This window comes from Larus michahellis, chromosome 7, assembly GCF_964199755.1.
Source record: "Larus michahellis chromosome 7, bLarMic1.1, whole genome shotgun sequence".
NCBI lineage: Eukaryota > Metazoa > Chordata > Aves > Charadriiformes > Laridae > Larus > Larus michahellis.
In genome coordinates this window covers 308921-327702 of record NC_133902.1, presented here as the reverse complement: position 1 = coordinate 327702, position 18782 = coordinate 308921, and the positions used below count along the sequence as shown (strand labels likewise).

At 48.7% G+C, this 18782-nt stretch overlaps 1 protein-coding gene across 1 annotated transcript in view; it reads right to left on the bottom strand.

Annotated features, from left to right (window-relative positions):
* The window catches only part of CASTOR2 (cytosolic arginine sensor for mTORC1 subunit 2), a 128036-nt gene that overhangs the window by 9199 nt on the left and 100055 nt on the right, over nt 1-18782 (bottom strand). The window contains exons 3-5 of the mRNA XM_074596206.1: nt 2919-3112; nt 2020-2152; nt 550-673 (exon numbers count right to left, since the gene is read on the bottom strand). Of these exons, the coding sequence (XP_074452307.1) occupies nt 550-673; nt 2020-2152; nt 2919-3112 (451 nt within the window). The remainder of the gene's footprint in view (nt 1-549; nt 674-2019; nt 2153-2918; nt 3113-18782) is intronic.

The following is an 18782-nucleotide window of genomic DNA, read 5'->3' as shown; positions in this document are numbered from 1 at the left end:
CTGTGGCTAGAAGAACATAGGAAGGCTTTTAAAGTAGATATAGCCAGTGAAACCAGAAATGTTCATACACTGACTTAGGGAGGTGACGCTGAGTCCCGTCACATTATACTGCTTTTTATTTTTTTTTGATTTTGCAAGGGCAAAAAATGCCAGTCCCCACAATGGACAAAACTCTCCCATCCCTGCCCCAAGGTCTTCTCACAGGAGGCTGTGGGCCAGGAGCTGCAGACACTGATGGGCAGCAGCACATCCTGCAGTCATATGTGGATATGTTGCACATTGATCACATTGCTACTCTTAGCTCAAATCTGAAAAGGCTCAGCTTTCCAAAGCCAGCAGATATCTTTGGGCACCCTCATTCTCCTACTTGGCTTCCACCTGTCAGGACAACCCTCCTAAGCCTGTGAAACCTCCCTGCCTAAGCGCAGAGCACCGCAGCAGCATAAGGCCACAGCAGATCCCTGGGCATCCTGGAGGAACAATGTGAATTTGTGTCTCCAGACGCCGGCAACACCTCCCCCAGGAGCCCGTCTCCCTGCTGGGACCTACCCATTGGAGTAAAACATGACATCCATTAGGAGTGTAGCAACAGTGGGAAGGGTATCTGGATCCAGGCTGGTGACGCAGAACATATTACTCGGACTGGAAAGGGGATGAATGACAGGCCTCTGAACTGAAAGAGACACACACAGACACACACAACCATGAAGCCGCGTCTGCAGCAGGTTCATGTCCCACCAGACGCGTTATCCATGCACTGGCAGCGGCCGCAGAGAAAACTGACAGTGTTTGCAAGAAAGTTCCTCATTGCTGAAGCCCTGCTGGTTCTCAGACAGGGACTTGCTCTTGCGATGTTCTCCCTGGGGTACAGGGTGAGACCATCCCCAGTACCTTGCCCTGCATGGGGCACAGGTCAGCTCTCGGCTCGCAGGGGTTTTCAGGACATTGGGTGAGACAAGGGGCAAGCTAAAGCCCCACGTGAGACAAGGGGCAAGCTAAAGGAGGTGGCAATACAAACTGAGAAGTAGAAATAAATTCAGGCTTCCACCATTTAAAAGGCAGGGCTACGGAGGGCACTTCTCCAGCTGTGGTTGCTGGCAGTACACCTTCTCTTTTCTCTCCTTTGAGGGTCGATTTTGCCATAATATCTACAAAAATCAAAAAACATCTGACATGCAGCAGCTTGGCAAAATTGTTTGCAAGCAGTAGCTGAGAAACAGCCAGTATTTAGGCATCCACGCAACACAGCAAATGGCATACCTGTGCACAATCAACGTGCGTTTCACTGTGCCCTTCCTTCACGCTTTTTATATAAGGCTCAATTTCTTAAACAAGATGATTTATAGCTATTGGGTGACAAGGCTGAATGGCACTTCATAATAACTGATCTCTGCTTTGTTTGGTTATGGGCACAAAATTACGCACAGGTGTGTAGGTAAACATATGTACTTAAATAGCTCCTTCTCCTGATTGTGCCCTTTGCTTGATGCTGGTTCCTCTAGACTGGAAACATCCCAGTACTCTAGACCGGGAAACAACCCAGGGAAGGCCCTGGGTTGACAGTGGCCTTGATCCTGACAGGTACTGAAGTGTGAAAGTTGAAGCACACTGTTCTCTGTGCATCAGTCACTGCAAACTTAAGCAAGCTTTCACATAAGCCATCTTCCTTTGAAATGCTGAAACCTGGAAGTATGGGCTACAAACAACATTATTTTTGCAACTGAAATTAATTGTTGTAGGACCTTCTGTCCTACAAAAGGCGTGTTTTCCCTAAAGATGTGAAACTAGCATTAAAAGGCTCAAATTCAGCAAAGCTCATCAGCATTGCTCGGAAAGTTAAGCATCTACTCAAATCCTTGGTTGAACTGGGATAGACTCGGGCATGTATTAAGATGGTTTATTACTTTACAATAGGATAAACATTCACCAAAACGCTGAAGGAAGGTAGGAGGCAGACTTTCACCCCCACATGTCATGGAGACCAACTCCCCGGCAAGCTGAGCCCATGCTGGTCCTTACCCAGTTTTGGTTTGACAAATCCATTTGTTATCCCAAGGTCATCGGCAGCCACTGTCTCCCCGTTCACTACTCTGAGGATGGTGAACTCAGCAGCCAGCGTGTGCATCACGAAGGGAAGGTCTCGCTCACGTACCTGAAGTTGACAACAGGATGGTATGCACCAGAAGAGAGAATGCACTGCAGTGGAGGTCACGTACTCTCAGGGCACAGAAAAGTGGACACATCACGCCTGCTTCAGCCAGCAGGTGTGTAAGGATAATTGCCATCGGAATGCGTGTCTAGAGAAGCACATTTGGTGACACCACTGCAAATATCAGTAGGATTACGCACCACAGTGCTTTTAAGGCTGTGGAGACTTCTAAGAGAGAGAGGTTTCACCTCTTTTCCAGGAAACCTTCAAGAACTCAGCACTGCCTGTTGTTTAGCCTTGTTTCTCAATGAAATAAAGCTTATGTGGCCGTGCCCTGTGTGCATACTCATGCATGTGTTTGAGACAGAAAGACAGTTTGTCTGTCTATCCCCAAAACAACTTTGTAGCCTCTTGGCCATCAGCAGCCAACCTGACAGCAGACACTATGTTCCTCTAACTCTCAGAACACTGATGTCTGAGTGACGGTGGGAAATGCTGCCAGTGCCTCCATTAAGGGAGAGACTGCAGTGCGGGCTCAGCACCCTCATTAGACACTGGATAACCTGTACCAACAAATGCCCCATCCCATGGGAAAAGCTCCTGAGATGTCAGAGAGCCTAACTACAAGCCACAGAGCTCTGGCGAAAGCAGACTTTGGTACTTCTGCTGCTCCTCAAACAACTTGTTCCCAGAAATGTCATTAAAACTGCCCAACTGAGCATTCAGCTGTTGGCAGATGACTCCGCCTGGTCTTCTCATGTCCTCTTACCAGGATGAAGTCCGTCTGATAGGTGGAGAGCATGAACACTGAGATGTTTTGGTCAGCTAGGGGTGCTATTACTGACTTGGCAATTTTGGTCACTCCGATGGGCTGGGAGCCGGAGAAGCCACCTCCGCCAGACACCACGTTGAGGGCAAGCCATGTCGCATCGGCCACGCTCAAGTGTTCCGAGGAAGGGAGCTCTGCAAAGAGACAGAGGGGGAGGACAGAGGTTTGTTTTAGAGGCAGAGGAAGACAGCTCCACCAGCTGGTCCGTATGTGGTTAGCACAGACCTCAGTGCAATGAATGAGGTGAGCCCACTTATCCAGCCAACCTCCTGGGCTTCCCACACTGCTTCTCAGGTTGGTACCGTGCCGCTTTTTAGATATACCGACTGCATCAACTTCCACTGCAGGAGTCATACAGATTTTCAAGGACAACACAGGGAATGACATGAGCCTCAGCCATTTGCTTGGATGCTGGTGACCAGCACTGGTGACTTCCCCACATGGAAACAGCCTGAGGTCTTTGACTTAACTCAAATCTCCTCTATGGTACAATTTCTCTGAATACTTTATTTAAGCTTTTCTGGGCTCTTTTGTTTCCTTTTTCCTACCCTAAATCCAAATTTTGTTCTCCTGGACTTGAGATGGAGGTTGACAGAGCAGCCTGGGCACTAGCCCAAGACTTGGGCGGTGCAGAGCAGGTACCCTATGGATCTGTGGGCTGCTGCCTCCAAATCTAAAGCAGAAGAGAAGAGGCACACAGGTCTGTGAGGGATGGATGGTGTAAGGTATACACTAGAGATTACAAGCTGATCACATGCTAAAATAATGGAAATCTTTTTAGGAATACCCCCAGTTCCATTCCATTTCTTCTAGTCTAATGTCATTAAGTAGTTAAAAATCTGCGGCTAAACCATTTAATACAAATTATTAACTGTTTTAAAGAAACCTTAATATATTAACAGCCCGTAAAACCAGACATGGACTCTGGAATGAAGCCGTAAGCGTCTCCAAGACTCTCTGGACTTTGGATTTTGGTTTGGCAAATTATAGAAACAAACAGTTCAGATCCAGATCCAGACTTACAAATGCATAATCCCAGTTAAATCTACTTGGCATAAGGAACCTGACCTTGGATGCAGATCCAGCCAGCAAAGACGCAGCAGAGGTCCCAGCAGAAACCTACACACTTTGCTCAGAGGTTAGAAGCAGCCCAGCAATCCGAAAATATAAATCCCAGTACTGCTACTCTTGCAGTCAGTGCCCTGGCACCATAGGCAAGCCACTTCATGTCTCCGTACCCACGTGTCCTACCCTGTCCACCCACTCCTGGCTCCTCCGTACAGTATATCCTTTTCTTCTCCTTCAGCGAGACCTTTGGGACCTGTTTCTGTACAGCTCCAGACACCATGTAATAAATTTGTAACCTCACACCCTCCGAGTCCCCAGGCACCGCTGCTGTGAGACGACAACAGTGCTGAAAACCCAAAATGAACTGAATAACAAATACTGCTCGTTTTGCTCTCCTCAATAACCTCAATTGTGTGTGGCATGAAAATAACCCTCAGCAAACACACTGCAAACAGTGGGGACACTGAGGGTTCTGCTGCTGCATTTTGATGTTTAGCTTCATAGGCCAATGTTTCTTTTTTACTGAATAATCAGAGCTTACATGGAATGAAAACTAGACACCAGGGAGAGGAGGTAAGTTTGTGCATTAATCAACAGCATGTTACCTCAGAGAGACCAGTGCAAGTTGCTTGCAGAAAATTATTGCAGCAAAATGTCATTTTCTAATCAGACAGCGCTCTGCATCATCACAAAAGCACCCCCAAAACAAAGCTTACTACATCAACTGGCACGGAGAAGCCAGGGCTCAAAACAACTCCTGCTGATCTAATAAGCAGCTGATGTCTTTTTTCCCTTTATTCCCACCTCTGCTCCTTGCCTGTGAAGTAAATAAGAAGAAGGGGAAAAAAAAAAAAAAAGATGTGTTCCTTCTTTGGACATATATTTGCTCCCTGGCAGCACGGCGCAGGCAGGCGCAGGCGAGGCCACCTGCACGTCATCGGTATTTATGCTTCCAATTCCCGCATCCCAAAGCTGTTTTAAAGTAGCCAGGCAACTAAATCACAGAAAGGTCAAGTGACACCTTTCCTCCCTGCAAACCCATCCCCAGAAGCCTCGGGCAGCGGGGCTGCCCCAGTAACTGTGCAGGATGCAGGAGCAGCTCCGGGCGCCCCGGGCTCCTGCGCTCAGCCACCGCTCCCTCCCGCAGCCACACATGGGCCCAAGGCCGCTAATGACTCGTTAGCAGCAGCGAGAAGAGACCACAACTCATCTCCCTCTCTATAAACTGAGCAGATGATATTCCTGCCTCGTACAGGTGACATGGGCCTGGCTGCAGTTCATTAAATACCAGCTGAAATACAATTTTGGGTCAGGGATGTGACGGAAGATGCCGTATTTCACGGTGGATGGAGGCATTATCACATTTCACTCCGGCAGCAGCGGTGCTGGAGGAGCAGCCCCAAGAAGACCTCGTCAACCTCTTCCTCAAGGGGCAGGAAGGCTGATTTGCTGGTTGCATTTGTAATTACTGTAAGTGTTGATCACGTTTGGTTTCACGTGTTTAACAGGCCCTGTGAAGTGTCACAGGGGCCACTGCATTTGCTTAAGTAACCTGCCTCTCATAATTCAATTAACTTTGCAAAAAATATATAGAAAGTGACTGAAATACCAATTTTGGATGCTGTTTCCACTAGGCAGCCAGATGGAAAAGTACAGCCCAAATTTTAATGAAACAAACCCAGGCCAGAAACAAACAAATTCAGCTAAATAGCATCAAATAAGCCACGTGGGAAGGTGCTTTGCCCAAGAAGCCGTTAAACGCAGTAAACCCAAGGAGAGCTGAAAACACCAGACGTTAACATTAACACAGACTCAGTGAGGCACAATAAGGTAATAAACAAAGAGCAAAATGAGGAATTGCCCACGTTGCAGCACCAACCCAGCAAACCTACCATCTCCACCACTTCCCCCCAGAAGAGCAGAGCTCCTGATGCTCCGCAGCTTCAGCACCGCACTGTCCCCTGTCCCTGCGCCGCGAGATCAGTGCAGAAATCTCCCTGTTGGGCTCTCGAGATCCTCTTGCAACTGGTTTATCAGTGTGCAGGTCCCAGAGATGAGGGGACACCTCATCTCTGACTGAGAAGGACCTCTAAGAGGACAGGGACTTGGGCTTTGTTTATTAGAATCAGGGTCTTTGTTTTGAATTTGCATTGGGGTGAAGCCCCAATTTTTGTGGTTTTGCTGTGCAACGTTTGCAGACCTGCTGCCAGGAGCAGGCACCGCAGGCTCCGCAGCCATCATTTGCTGCCCATCACCACAACCATCACTGAGAAGCAGAGGAGGGTCACAGACTCCAGCTGTCATTTCCTCCATGGCAGCTGGCGTGGAAACCCACCAACAAGATGTGATCATCCTGATAGCACGAGCACAGCCCTCATCTTGCGTATGATTTTGCCTGGCAGTGCAGCACTAGGTGCCAATTGCTGGTGGGCTCCAATAGCCCATGGTACTGCTCTCCATGGGCACAGCACTTTCTCTCACCCAAAATTCTCCCCACTGCATGAAATCTGGAGTGCCACCAAGCTGACAGACAGATGCTGTACGGAACACAGCTCGTCCAAGGGAGACACAAAACAAATGCCAATCCCTGCTCAAACCAAACCCAACAAAGTTGTGTCAAATAAGGTTTAGGGCATGAGTTAAACGCCTTATTCACACCATGGGTGACTTAATAAGGCCAGAGGTCTGCCTGGAACCACACTGGCCCGTTTGGTAGGTACAGTTGAAGCAAAGCAGCCTCCATGGCACACGTCATCCTGGGATGCGAGGTAGTGAGTATCATATCGGCCATAATTGGCTCCTTAGTTCAAGTAATCAATACCATTTCCAGTGAGGACAACAAACGTTGGCCGAAACCCAAATAGGGATTGAACTGCTGCCGCCAGTGCGCTACAAAATGCTGTAAGCACTGCAAGCTGGTGCTCCACGCAGCACTCTTAAAATACCTTTGGGAGGATGCGGGTCAGATGATGAGCTTCCAGCTCATGGGTCTTTGCAAGCAGCCAAGGTGACCACAGAAAGCAGGGAAGGAAAATCTCCTGGTTTACAGCCCTGATGGAAGAGTCAGCCAGGTGGTGTGGGTCTGTGTAACGGTGGGAAAAGACCAACGCTTTCCTGCCTCCGTTTTCCACCCTGGGGACCCCTCAGCCTCACGTGTGGCTGGAGGCAAAGCACTCGGAGAGAGTCCTCCTGCTCCGGAGGAGCACTGGAAAATGTGCAAGATGCTCTGAGGAAGTGCTTCCCCGCCCCTCCCCCCCCCCCCTTTCTATACCTAATTTAAAAGAGTTCTAATTTCTTATAAGAGGTTGCAGTTAAAGGGAGGATAACTATGAGCTGTCTTCTGTGGACCTCGGTCCAACTTAAGAGCAATCAGATACCCACTTGAGGACACCAATGAGCTTTCAAGCTAATACAGTGAATTCAAGTGAAACTGTAGGCATGTGACAGATTTATTGTAGTGCCTGGAGAGAAAAGAAGGCGCTCAGCTGGTCTGTTTCTTTGGTGTGGTATGTTGGATCATCTCCTGAGCACTTATCTTCACTCAGTACACAAACTTTTGTATTATAGCAGGTACTCTGGGTGATGTGCTACTCCTTGATTTGTTCTGGTACTCTGGATGAACCAATTGCTCGTTAAAGGACTTCAATGCATCATTATAGGACTTATGCTTGCAGCCACAGCTAACTCCAAATGTTAAAAAATAATGAAATTAGAAAATACTGTAGATTTTTTGACCAGCCTTCTGGCTTTAGATCCCTTACACTGTACTTATTTCACCTTTTATAGCCTCCCTCTGCAAAAATGACAGCTAGAATCTTGCTTGAATTAAAAAGAGAGAGAAAAAGGCTCCTGCAGTAGCAGGACTCCAATGGTCAGGCATTAAAAATAAAAGCGCTGCCAACTGCAAAATTCACGATAAATTGTGAGAGCTGTCGCCAATGCCTCTATGTGGCAGCACAGTTTATGTACATATATTTTTAATAGGATTTTTATGTTTATTAAAGGGTTCTCTTCCCACTGCCCAGTGGAAGCTTTTCATTGCTCTGCAGTTTTAAAATCCCATCTTAAAATGCAGTGAGGGATTATCCAAAGCTCGAGCATCTTTCTGACTTCTCTGCCGGCTTTGTCAGGCAGCCACTGCGGAGGGGCTGGAGAGGCCACCGGCTGCTGCAGCTGGGGGCTGCCAAGAAGAGCGTGCAATGGCCAAAGCATCAACGGGCCCAAGGGGAGCTGGGATGCCCAAGGCAGGTTTCCAGCACCCACTGGCGTGGTTTCCCTGACATCTAATGAAGTGCGTGTGTTTGAACTGAATGTCTCTGCTCGGAAAACTTTTTAGGAATTTTTTATCCTTGGGGGCACCATGGAAACTGGCCACAGGAGCTCAAAATCCTGGGGGGAAGGAGAGTGGGACGAGGATAAACACCTGAGCCTCAACTCTTTTGCAAAATTAGGCTACGTAAACATTCTTTTAATGTCAGGAAATGGAGCACTCCGTTTCTCTCACTTTCAGAAAGCCGTGTGAAAGGGGACAAAGCAGGGTAAAGACATCATTTATCAGTTTCTATAGTGTGCTAAAATGCAGAAGGAGCTCTGAAGCCGGTCCAAAGCCCAGCTCTGTGTGTCCCAGTCCTCACTACTCTGGAAGCATGAGGGTTATTCCTGCAGGATGCTCCATTTCTCGCTTTGCTCTGCTGCAAGGACAAGCCAAAGCGATCCACCACTGTGCTCCTCCCCCGGGACCCCAGCAGGGCAGCGAAAACATCTTGTGGATGTTAGAATGTAAATCACAACCTTTCAGAGGATGCAAATACCCTTTCTTTTCGCCTCAAAACACTTCCGCTGCCAGCTTCACACTTAATAACTGGGATCAAATACTTTTGCTGCCGCACAAGTTCTAAACAAGCCCTGCAGGCAGTTTGCAGAGTGGAGCGAGATGGCTGCCAGGCAGAAAGTCCTTGGTGCGGGTTTGATTCGAGAGCCCCACACAGAGCACTCCCACACCAAGGGACTTATCTGAGCACAAGAGCCAGGCGAGATGAAAGGACAATGCTTGGCTTCATGTTGGGAAACATGATGATTAGGTCCAAAAAGTTAATGCTTTTGTGCACAAGAGAAGGAAGAAAATCCCACAGCTCTGATTCAGCCGAAATCATCTCACATGCCATCGAGCCTGAGCAGCTTGTGCAATTTTTTCCATTTATGCTAACGGTTTGGTCAGCAGCCACGCTCTTCAGAGGGCAATACTGGAGGTGATCACAGAATAGGACACGGAGCTGTTGGAGCGGGGCCAGAGGAGGCCCCGGAGATGCTGGGAGGGCTGGAGCCCCTCTGCTGGGAGGACAGGCTGAGAGAGTTGGGGGTGTCAGCCTGGAGAAGAGAAGGCTGCGGGGAGACCTTCCAGCCCCTTCCAGTCCCTAAAGGGGCTCCAGGAAAGCCGGGGAGGGACCCTGGAACAGGGAGTGTAATGATAGGATGGGGGGTAATGGTTTCAAACTGAAAGAGGGTAGATTTAAATTGGATATTAGGAAGAAATTCTTTGGTGTGAGGGCGGTGAGCCCCTGGCCCAGGTTGCCCAGAGAAGCTGTGGCTGCCCCATCCCTGGAGGGGTTCAAGGCCAGGTTGGACGGGGCTTGGAGCAACCTGGGCTGGTGGGAGGTATCCCTGCCCAGGGCAGGGGGTGGCACTGGGTGGGCTTTAAGGTCCCTTCAACCCAAACCATTCCATTATTCTATGATAATTTGGGTTGGAAGGGACCTTTAAAGGCCATCTAGTCCAAACCCCTGCCATGAGCAGGGACATCTTCAACTCCATCAGGCTGCTCAGAGCCCCATCCAGCCTGACCTTGAATGTTTCCAGGGATGGGGCATTTAGCACCTCTCTGGGCAACCTGTGCCCGAGGCAGGCACAGAAGACAGCCTTGAGAGCACCAGTCGTGACATGAGGAATGCAATGCCCCCAGCATCACACCTCTGCACTCTGGCTCAGTCTCAGAGGTACAAGCCACCAGCGACACATCTCATCCAGCAGCACATCAGGAATTTTTGAAGCGCTGGTAGCTCCAATGTTCACTAGATACCAAGTGCTACCAGCAAAGGGGATGGCAGGTTTCTCCAGGATCACAGCAGACCATCAAACTTCAATTTTTGTCTCTTTTATTGCTCTTCTTTGTGCATCCCAAATTTGCTCCTGATGGGATGCCCAGGCACCTCTGCAGGGCTGGATTCGCAACCAGGGAACCTCGCCATCTCTAACCGCCTGCTTCTGTGTTTTTGACATTTTCTCCTAACAGAGCATGCAAAACTCAGTTTTTTATTCCAAACTCCCTCAACAGGGAAGCTGTGAAACCTGTCATCTCATTTTCCTATTTAGGTATTATCCCACTCACAAAACTGTCAAAAGAACATTGTTAGGTTCATAAACTCAAACACTCTGCAGTGAGGAAATGACAGCTTGACATTTTATATATTTAACCTCAATGAAACTGTGCCTCAGTTTCCTACCTATCAAGTGGGTAGAAAACCCCCTATTTCTTCTAAATCTTGCTCTCAAAAAACAGCTGACCTGTATAGCTGAGGTTTATATACATCTCACAACGGAAGCATTTCAGTTAATGCAAAAATCAGCACTAGGAAGACAAGCGGCCAAAGAGGGAGTGCGGCAAAGATTTAAGTGTCTGAAAACAGGGTGAGAATGGAAGGAACTGGGAAGTTTCACTCTGGCCTCTTTGAGCATCTTTCCTTCCCCACTGAGGGAGGAAGCTGTTGGGATATTCTAGGGATATTAAGGTAGGTTTGAAAGGCAAAGGTCTCTTGCTTTCCACTATCGAGACCATAGAAGACGGACAAACAAACAGACAGAGGGAAAGGAAGAAAAAGAAGAAGAAAGCAAAGAAGAATGCACTCTATGGAAAAACAAGCACACAGATCCTGTTAAAGTCTCCCTCCCTGAGCTCCGGGCAGCCGGCAGCACCCAGTACGGACCAGCTCTTCCCAAATCCACAACTCCTAAGAGTGCTCCCAAAGCAATGCGGCCATCTTCCCTCATTTCTCACATCAAATTTATCTTATACTGGTCCTTGACTGCTGTTACAGATTTTCTTTCAATTACAGAGTAACTAAATCTAAAGGCTATTTATGGGTTTACATTAGAATGGGCGAACATACTCAGTGTAATTTTGTCATGTTTTCCTGACAATTCCATTCAAGCTCTATCCAGTGTAATAATCAGTTTGAATTTCAAACTATTCACGTGAATAGGACAAATTACATACGTAGGGAATTACACACAGTGACCCCAGGTCCCATGCCCATCTGACAGAAACTACTGTTATTACTCACAAGCAAGGGAGTTCCCCAAGCCCTTTACTGGAGAGAAATTATAAACACATTCATCCCACTTTTATTTTATAAAAATTGAGAGACTCAAAAACCTGCTTCCAAGAGGACTGAGGTCACACGGGGCACTTCTTCAGGCCCCACTGTCAAAGAGTGAGAAATAGTTCCTAACCAGAGACAGCAAGTGATTTGATGCTGAGTATTTCCAGCCACCTTGGGAGGTACTGGAGAGAAACTGTGTCAGCTCAGCCAGACCAACCAAAGTTTCACTGTCCCCATAACAATTTGCAGGGGCATGTGAGTATTTTCAAAACAGCTGGAAACTTTTTACGTTAAGTACCTACTTTTTCTCACCAGCCCCATCCGCTCTCCCGTACAACAGAACCGTTTCTGCAGGCGCTACAGTCAAGCAGCTTCTAGCAAGGCCTTTATGAAAAGTCCATAGGGGAGGGAGGGTACAGCTCTGGGCACCTTCTCCACTGCTACGCATCTGCCCATGTACCTGCACAAAGTAGGAAAGCCTTTCTGACAGCGTTGGAGATGCCACACTCAAAGATGGAGTAGTCAGTGTACTTTTACCATTTACAGGACAGTTAGAAAAGACATCCCAGGCACAAGGTCCAGGCACAAGGCAGGATGGAGGAGGACAGCTTGTTGCTGCATCTCTTTGCCTATCCAGGAAGACATGCATCCCTTTCTCAGCAGATGCCAAAGGGATCCTCTCCTCTGCTGACACGGACACAGCCTATGTGGATTTTGAGGAATGAGCTGAGGCAGATGCCGAGGGGTGGCACCTTCCTGGAAAGTTTACTAGCTAGTCTGTTAAAAGCAGCAGACGTGGCAATGTATTTATACTAGTTCCAGAGCTTGGGAAGGAGTACATGCTAATTAAAATTATTCTTTCTGCTCAGCACGTCCTCAACTGCATTTGTACGGAGCAGAGATGACGCCATGTGGCTGACTGATCTATTTACACCTCTGGAGTCCCCTGCTCATCCCAATGCCTGTTTCCCAATTAAGGGTGCAGACAGAAATTTGGGCTAGTTCCAGCAATCAGATACGCCTGGCACACTACTGGGACTGAAGAGACAAACCAGTGACTTTTACTCAACAGAAGCTGTTCAGGATCTCTCTACTGCCTGAAAACAGGCAAGTAGAGGAACCTGAAAAGTTCATTCCCAGGGAAGAGTTAAAATAAAGTGAATGCTGCTGCTGGAGCCTGCTGTGAATGCAAAAAAGCCCGCAAAAGCCAGGTTAAAACTGCCTGCTGCTTTTTCTGACTTTAAGAACCAAGAAACACGCTGCGTTCAGCAATGCACGCGTTCCTGTGCATCCCGTGGCTCTCTGGCCTGGGCACGTTACACATTCCTGGAAGCACCAGGGCGGACAGCCCACGATGTACAGGCACCTGAGCACCCACCAGGTCTGACCCACACTGCTGCTTAATTCAGGCTTGGCCAGAACCCGAGCGCTCCAGAGCCCGGCAATGCTCACACCAGCTCCACACGGCCCCAGCCAGCTGCTAGCCTGTTTCCCCCCATCATAACGAAAATACCATTGTATTTGCAAAGAAACCTCCTGCACCCGTTAAAAGAGAAGGCATGGCTGAGAGCTTGTAAATGATGTAATTCAAAGATAATCACGACACTGCAGATAGGGAACGGAAAGCTTCTAGAAAATGTGCCTTTGCTGAGGACATCGGCACTGCGAGGCTTTTGCTGGGTCCCCAGCTGGTCCTGGTCACTGAAACACCAGCGGCTGCGAGAGTGATTTTAACACTTTGCTCTTTTTTTGCTCTTTTCTTGCAGGGACGGGGCTGGGTCCCTGTCAGCACGGGCTGCATTTCTGCCACGTGCTCAGCATGTAGATCTAGAGAGCAGGGCCAGAATACAACAGCAGCTGACCGCCGAGGCGGTGAAGAGAAAGCGCAGCAAAGTTCTCCCCCTGCACTCTGCCTTGCTGGCTTTGACCTAAACGATCTAGATGTTGACAGATGCCCTTCCAAGTTGGAGATGTGGGTCCCTTCCCTCCTTCCCTCCCTGCAGACCCTGGTCCTGTGGACCTAGTCCTAGTTACAGCAGGAGCTGGCATCGTCCAGTAAAACACAGCTTGCTTGTAGAACCGCGGTCCTGGATTTGATGACTATCCAAAACAGCAAGCAAATATTTGCACAAGTTCACGGAAGCTTGTTATGGAAGAAAGAAGCAATGATATTTAAAAGACGAATACAGTATGCTGCAGGTAGGAAGATTTTTGTAATTGAAAATAGCGCTGAGGTGCTGGGGAGCCTACATAACGCTAACTTCCATCAATATTCAGAAAAAGAAGTGAAATATGTTTCTTCTTATTCCCACTGCGTATTTCTCTTTTAAATATGGGGAAATTGGAGTATATATCGACTGTACGTTGGAAAACATGAAACTGATTGCTGATTTCCCCTAGCATTTTAGTACTGGTTTTTCCTGGAGCAGCTAGTTCTCAAGTTGAACACTCTTCTGGTTGCAGCAACAGCATCTCTCTTTCTTCCAGACTTTTTTATACTCCTTGCCCAGCTGGCTGCTGGCTTTGGAGCAAGTAGAGCTGCAGGTTGTTTCACAGGTGCCCCATCCCTGCCAGAGACAGACCACACGCAGGGATGATGGGGCAGTGGCAAGGGTTGTAGCGCTGCAGATGGATGCTGTGAGTCCCTCCCAGTGCTCTGGCCCCAGCAGCCATGCCTTACTTGCGTTCTCTGCCACTAGCTTGTGAGGTGACCTTGGGTGCATCACATCCTCTCCCTTACCTGTGTCTCCCTTCCACATTAGTGGTTGCTAAACTCCTTTTCTCTTGCAATACGTATGTGAAACACTGGCAGCACAGAGCATTGTGGTTCTTGGGTGTTACAGTAACAGCACCAAATATAAGCTCAGGAGATGCGACTTGGCCATCCGTCCCGGTGCACTTAAAGATGCAGCTCCCCTTTATTTGTCTGGTATTTTCATTTCATGCAGTTTTCCCAAAGCCACCTGTGTCCACAGCACTGTGGCAGTCGGAGCCATCCCCAGCAGTGCCTGTGCCACTAAGGTGAGGGGTCTCCATGCCTCCTCTTTCTCTCTGAAGTAGGAAAACCAGCAACAGCTGCAGAAATCCAAGCAGTTGCTTTTTATTCCCTCCATTAGGCTCCAACCTACAAACCAAACAAGCGACTCCTTTGGTCTGCATCTGGAGAGCAGCTGGATCCCCTTGCATTAATGAACGGCCAGGATTTCCCAGTGGGAAAAGAATGTGTTTGCAATGCAGGTTCCCTTTGCAGGAGGGAGATCTTCAGCCATGTGAAGCACAACATATTTCCTTGAAAATCAGCAAATATTCCTCCCGATCTCAGCTTCCCCATCTTCAAGCACAAACTTACCATCCCCGTGTCGACCCCACAGAGAGCTGAACTCGACAGCTTCTAAGTGCTGCACTGCAGCCTTCCAGTCGCTGCGGGCAGAAGCCAGAAACACTACCTGGAGTCTCTGCTTGTCCCACACTAACCACACACCCGAGCAGCGACAGGTTCTGCTATGCATCTTCCAGACCTGCTGCAGCCCGAGCTGCTTCACCAGAGGCACCCAGCACAGATCTCTGAAGAGCCACGTGAGCTCACGTGCCCATCCCTCTCCCCTGGCTCGGTATTTAGTATCCGATGAGTGTACGCACTAGGCTTTGCAGGGATGTTGCTGCTATGATCATTTTTCCCTGTTCTCGTGGGAGCCCCCAGACTGACTGCGGTCCTTCAGCTGTGCCTGAAATGAAGGTTGTGGCAAGAAGAAAGGCTCAGTGACGCTGCGCATCACTGTTCCTGGAAGTGCTGCTGCCACGGTGAGAGTCTTGTGTGCATCCTGGGTCCTGTCCAGAGCCACAGACATGGCTACGGCAGCAAAATGAATGAGAAAGGCTGTTTTTAACATTAGAGTGGGCCTCTGATGTACAGCCCTAGAGTGGGGCTCTGCGGGGCAAGTACCTTTACATGAAAATGTCAAGCATTCCAACTTTAAAGTCGTTTTTCTAAATCCCCTTGTTCCAATTAAAAGATGTGGAGGAGAAGACATCTTTCTTGGAGTTGTTCTGGATACACACTGCTGAGTCAGACCAGAGGCAGTTTCAATAGCGTCCAATGACAGACGATCACACAGGTCCAGTTTTTGGGCCATCTCACTCTGAGACAACAGAATGGATCCAAAGCATCACCCAAACAATTACATCAGTTTAAAAGGGACTTTTAGGGCAGTGCAGACATATCTGCATGTCTGTGGGTAAACCAGAGAGAAACCTGGGAGTGCTGACTACTCAACCCATCATTGAAGGATGATACCTGTTTGCTGCTTGTCATCTGAGCCCATCATCATAAAAACCGAGGACTGTTCCCGGCTGCCAGCCACGCAGGCCAGCTGAGCTCTGCTCTGTCCCCATCTCCTGCCAGTACCAGGCATGCAGGTGACACGGGATGCTTCTGGGAAAAGGATTCACAGCAGCTCCGTTTCCAGTTTGTGAGACGTTCCTTCCTTCCTGCCTCCCCTTTCCTACTTTATCTGTGAACTCGTGGATAGATAGAGGGGATATCTCAGTACTCTGTTCGAACTGGGAAAAACTTTCCTTGGCTGGGAGGTGCTGAACTATTCCAGAGGTGTCATCAATCTTCACCATTTCTGGAAAGCCAAGTACGCAGGTGTGAGGGCTGCTCACACTCACTCAGGCAGAAGCTTTTGAAACAGCAGCACAAGAAATGTTACCTTTCCTACAGATGAAGTCCTTAAAGATATGGCTTAGTGTGCACACACCAGCATCCCTGCAAGGGCACAGTGCGAGACATGGCAGAGAGCTAACCTCCCCTCCTGCCAAAGCAATGGATCTGCCAGAGGGACGGGATTTACCAGCCAGCCCGGGACTGCAAACGGTGCAAACATCTCCCCCCCTCCTACCCGCTTTCATGCACGCCTTAGAGTTGTCCTCCACCCATCACCCAGCCCGGCTGCAGCATTTCGTAAAAAGGAGTCTGAGGCACGAGCACCGCCTCTGACCCTGTAAAGAAGGGGCTACTTTTCTGCAGGGAGATAGGTGTTAGGTTGTATTTCACTTTTCAAAACCTGCTTATGATTCGGGGATAGACAACCGCTACTCATTTCTGCTGATACACTCACACCACCTGGAGACAAGGCTGCTCCCAGAAACGGGATGCAAAGCTCATCCTGCGCTTCATTCCCCGTGGCTGCTGTCCTGGAGGAGCCCCCGTCACCCTGCGGCTGCCCCACCAGCCTTGCCTCTGTCCTGGTTTGCAAAACAACCCCTGATTCTATTTCAGAGGTACGAGAGCAAGTCCTCCAGGTAAACCGAACCTGCGCATGCAAGCTGGGGAGAGAAATGAATGCAGATGAGTTTATTTTTGCATAGCCTCCTACTACCAGAGCGCGGGGAGTTGCTAACATTACATCATCTGAACACCCCCGCCCCTCCACCCATCCAACCCTGCAAAGGCACAAGCTTCTGCTGACGGCTGCTGGAAGCAATAGCCAGAGGAAAATTAACTCTTCGCTGCGCAGGACACGTGCTGCACTCTCCAGTGGCCAGTGGTTACCCAGCGCTGGGTTTTTTTGTGGTTAGCTGTTACAGAAAGGGATGTCTGAATCCTCAGAGATGAGCAACCCCAGCAACCTCTCCCTCCAAGTATTTATCTCATAGAACAAGTATTTATCTAACAGGACAAAGAGTCTGAGTTGCTCCCAGTCTGTCCCAAACGTAGGACTAAAGAGCATAGACTCATAGAATCATAGGGTTGGAAGGGACCTTCCAGATGGGCAAGAGAAGCCACCTGATACCTCAAGAAAAAGACAAACAGTTTTGATAGAGGGACATGACTGAGAAGGACTTTCAATTCCCACCCCCAGACTTCAATCACACAAGAAATGGGTATTGTTAGTGTCAATTTTCCTTGAGACCCACATGGCCTGACGGAGCAGCCGCCGACAGAGACACAGGCACAGGCATCTTGTCAAGAGCAACACAAAAGCTTTTCTTTGCAGGAAATTAAAAACAAGGAAACAAACACCAGCACTTGCGTAAGCCCCAGACTGGCTCAGACAGAAAATTACCTCGAGACTGTTTGTGTTCCAGATCAATGGATCAGCTGTGGCGCGGGGCAATTAGCACCTTGAAATTATTCAGCAAGCAGAGGGGTGGGAATTTGAGGGGAGGGCAGTGAGGGAAGGGTGAAAGTGAGTAGGAATAACAATAGATCTTTCTGGATATAAAAGTCAATGCTTGGCTCAGGCTGAGCCCAAGCTACAATAGGAACGTGGCTGGTGGATGTTTTTGCAACCAGCAGAAGGGCGACGGGAAGGGGCTGGGGGGGCTGCTCATGCTGCATCCTGGGAATGGGTATGCAATACGGGCATGAAAAGCAGAGACAATTTGTTCAGGCTGGGACTAAAGATACCTGCCCAGTTATACCACAAGCCTATTTTCTGCTGTACCCAGCACTCTGAGCAAGGCAAAACTGCTCTGTGAACAGATCCTAGTCGTGCTAGGTATGATGTACATGGGCGAATTGGCCACAAGGCAAACACTTCCAGCAGGTACCAGCTTGGTTAGGGCTCTGCCCAGTTCTGTGATGGAACCAGTTCCCTTCAGAGGAGCGAGCATCCTCGCAGGGGATGGGTGGCCCCCCACAACCATGCTCTTCGGCAGCACACACCCCAAAACCCTTAGTTGTTCTGCGTGTTATGAAGATATTGGCCTGATTATTCCTGCCACTGTTAGGAACAGGAAAATATTATTATTTCTTACGTGCTGACATAACACTCACATATACGTAACATGCTTTACTGTTGCTATCAGAGGAAGAAGAGGAGGGAGGGAAGAAGGGGGCTCCAGCATAACCTCTTTCATGGCCCATCTTTAAACAAATTGAACCTCCAAATTCACCCAGGAGAAATAAGACGTTTGTTCAGATGGGCCTTGATCCCCAACCTGCCAGGACCAAGAGGAATCACTCCCTCTCCCCGTGACCCAGGGAAGCGCATGTGGCCTTTGCTGTGTGTGGGTCATGGGGGCTTTCTCCACCACTCCTGAACACCAACCCGCAAAAAAGCCAGATACCAAAGACACAACAAGCATTAAAGCAACTACATGAGAAAGTCTTGCTCCTTTTCTAACTCCATGCTTCTATTACCAATCTAGGACAAAAAGAAAACCACCTCTGTCCAAACAGTCTTCTATTATCACAAATGTGTTTGCATCTAATCTGAGCATGGGGAGGCCAAGGCAAGCCAAGTGCAAAACTCTTGCAGGCACTGATGCTCTTAACACTTTGAAATCATGCTAATCTGATAAGGCATTAAGGGAATTATGCAAGTAAACAAAGCTGGGCCCCGATAAGGAGTAC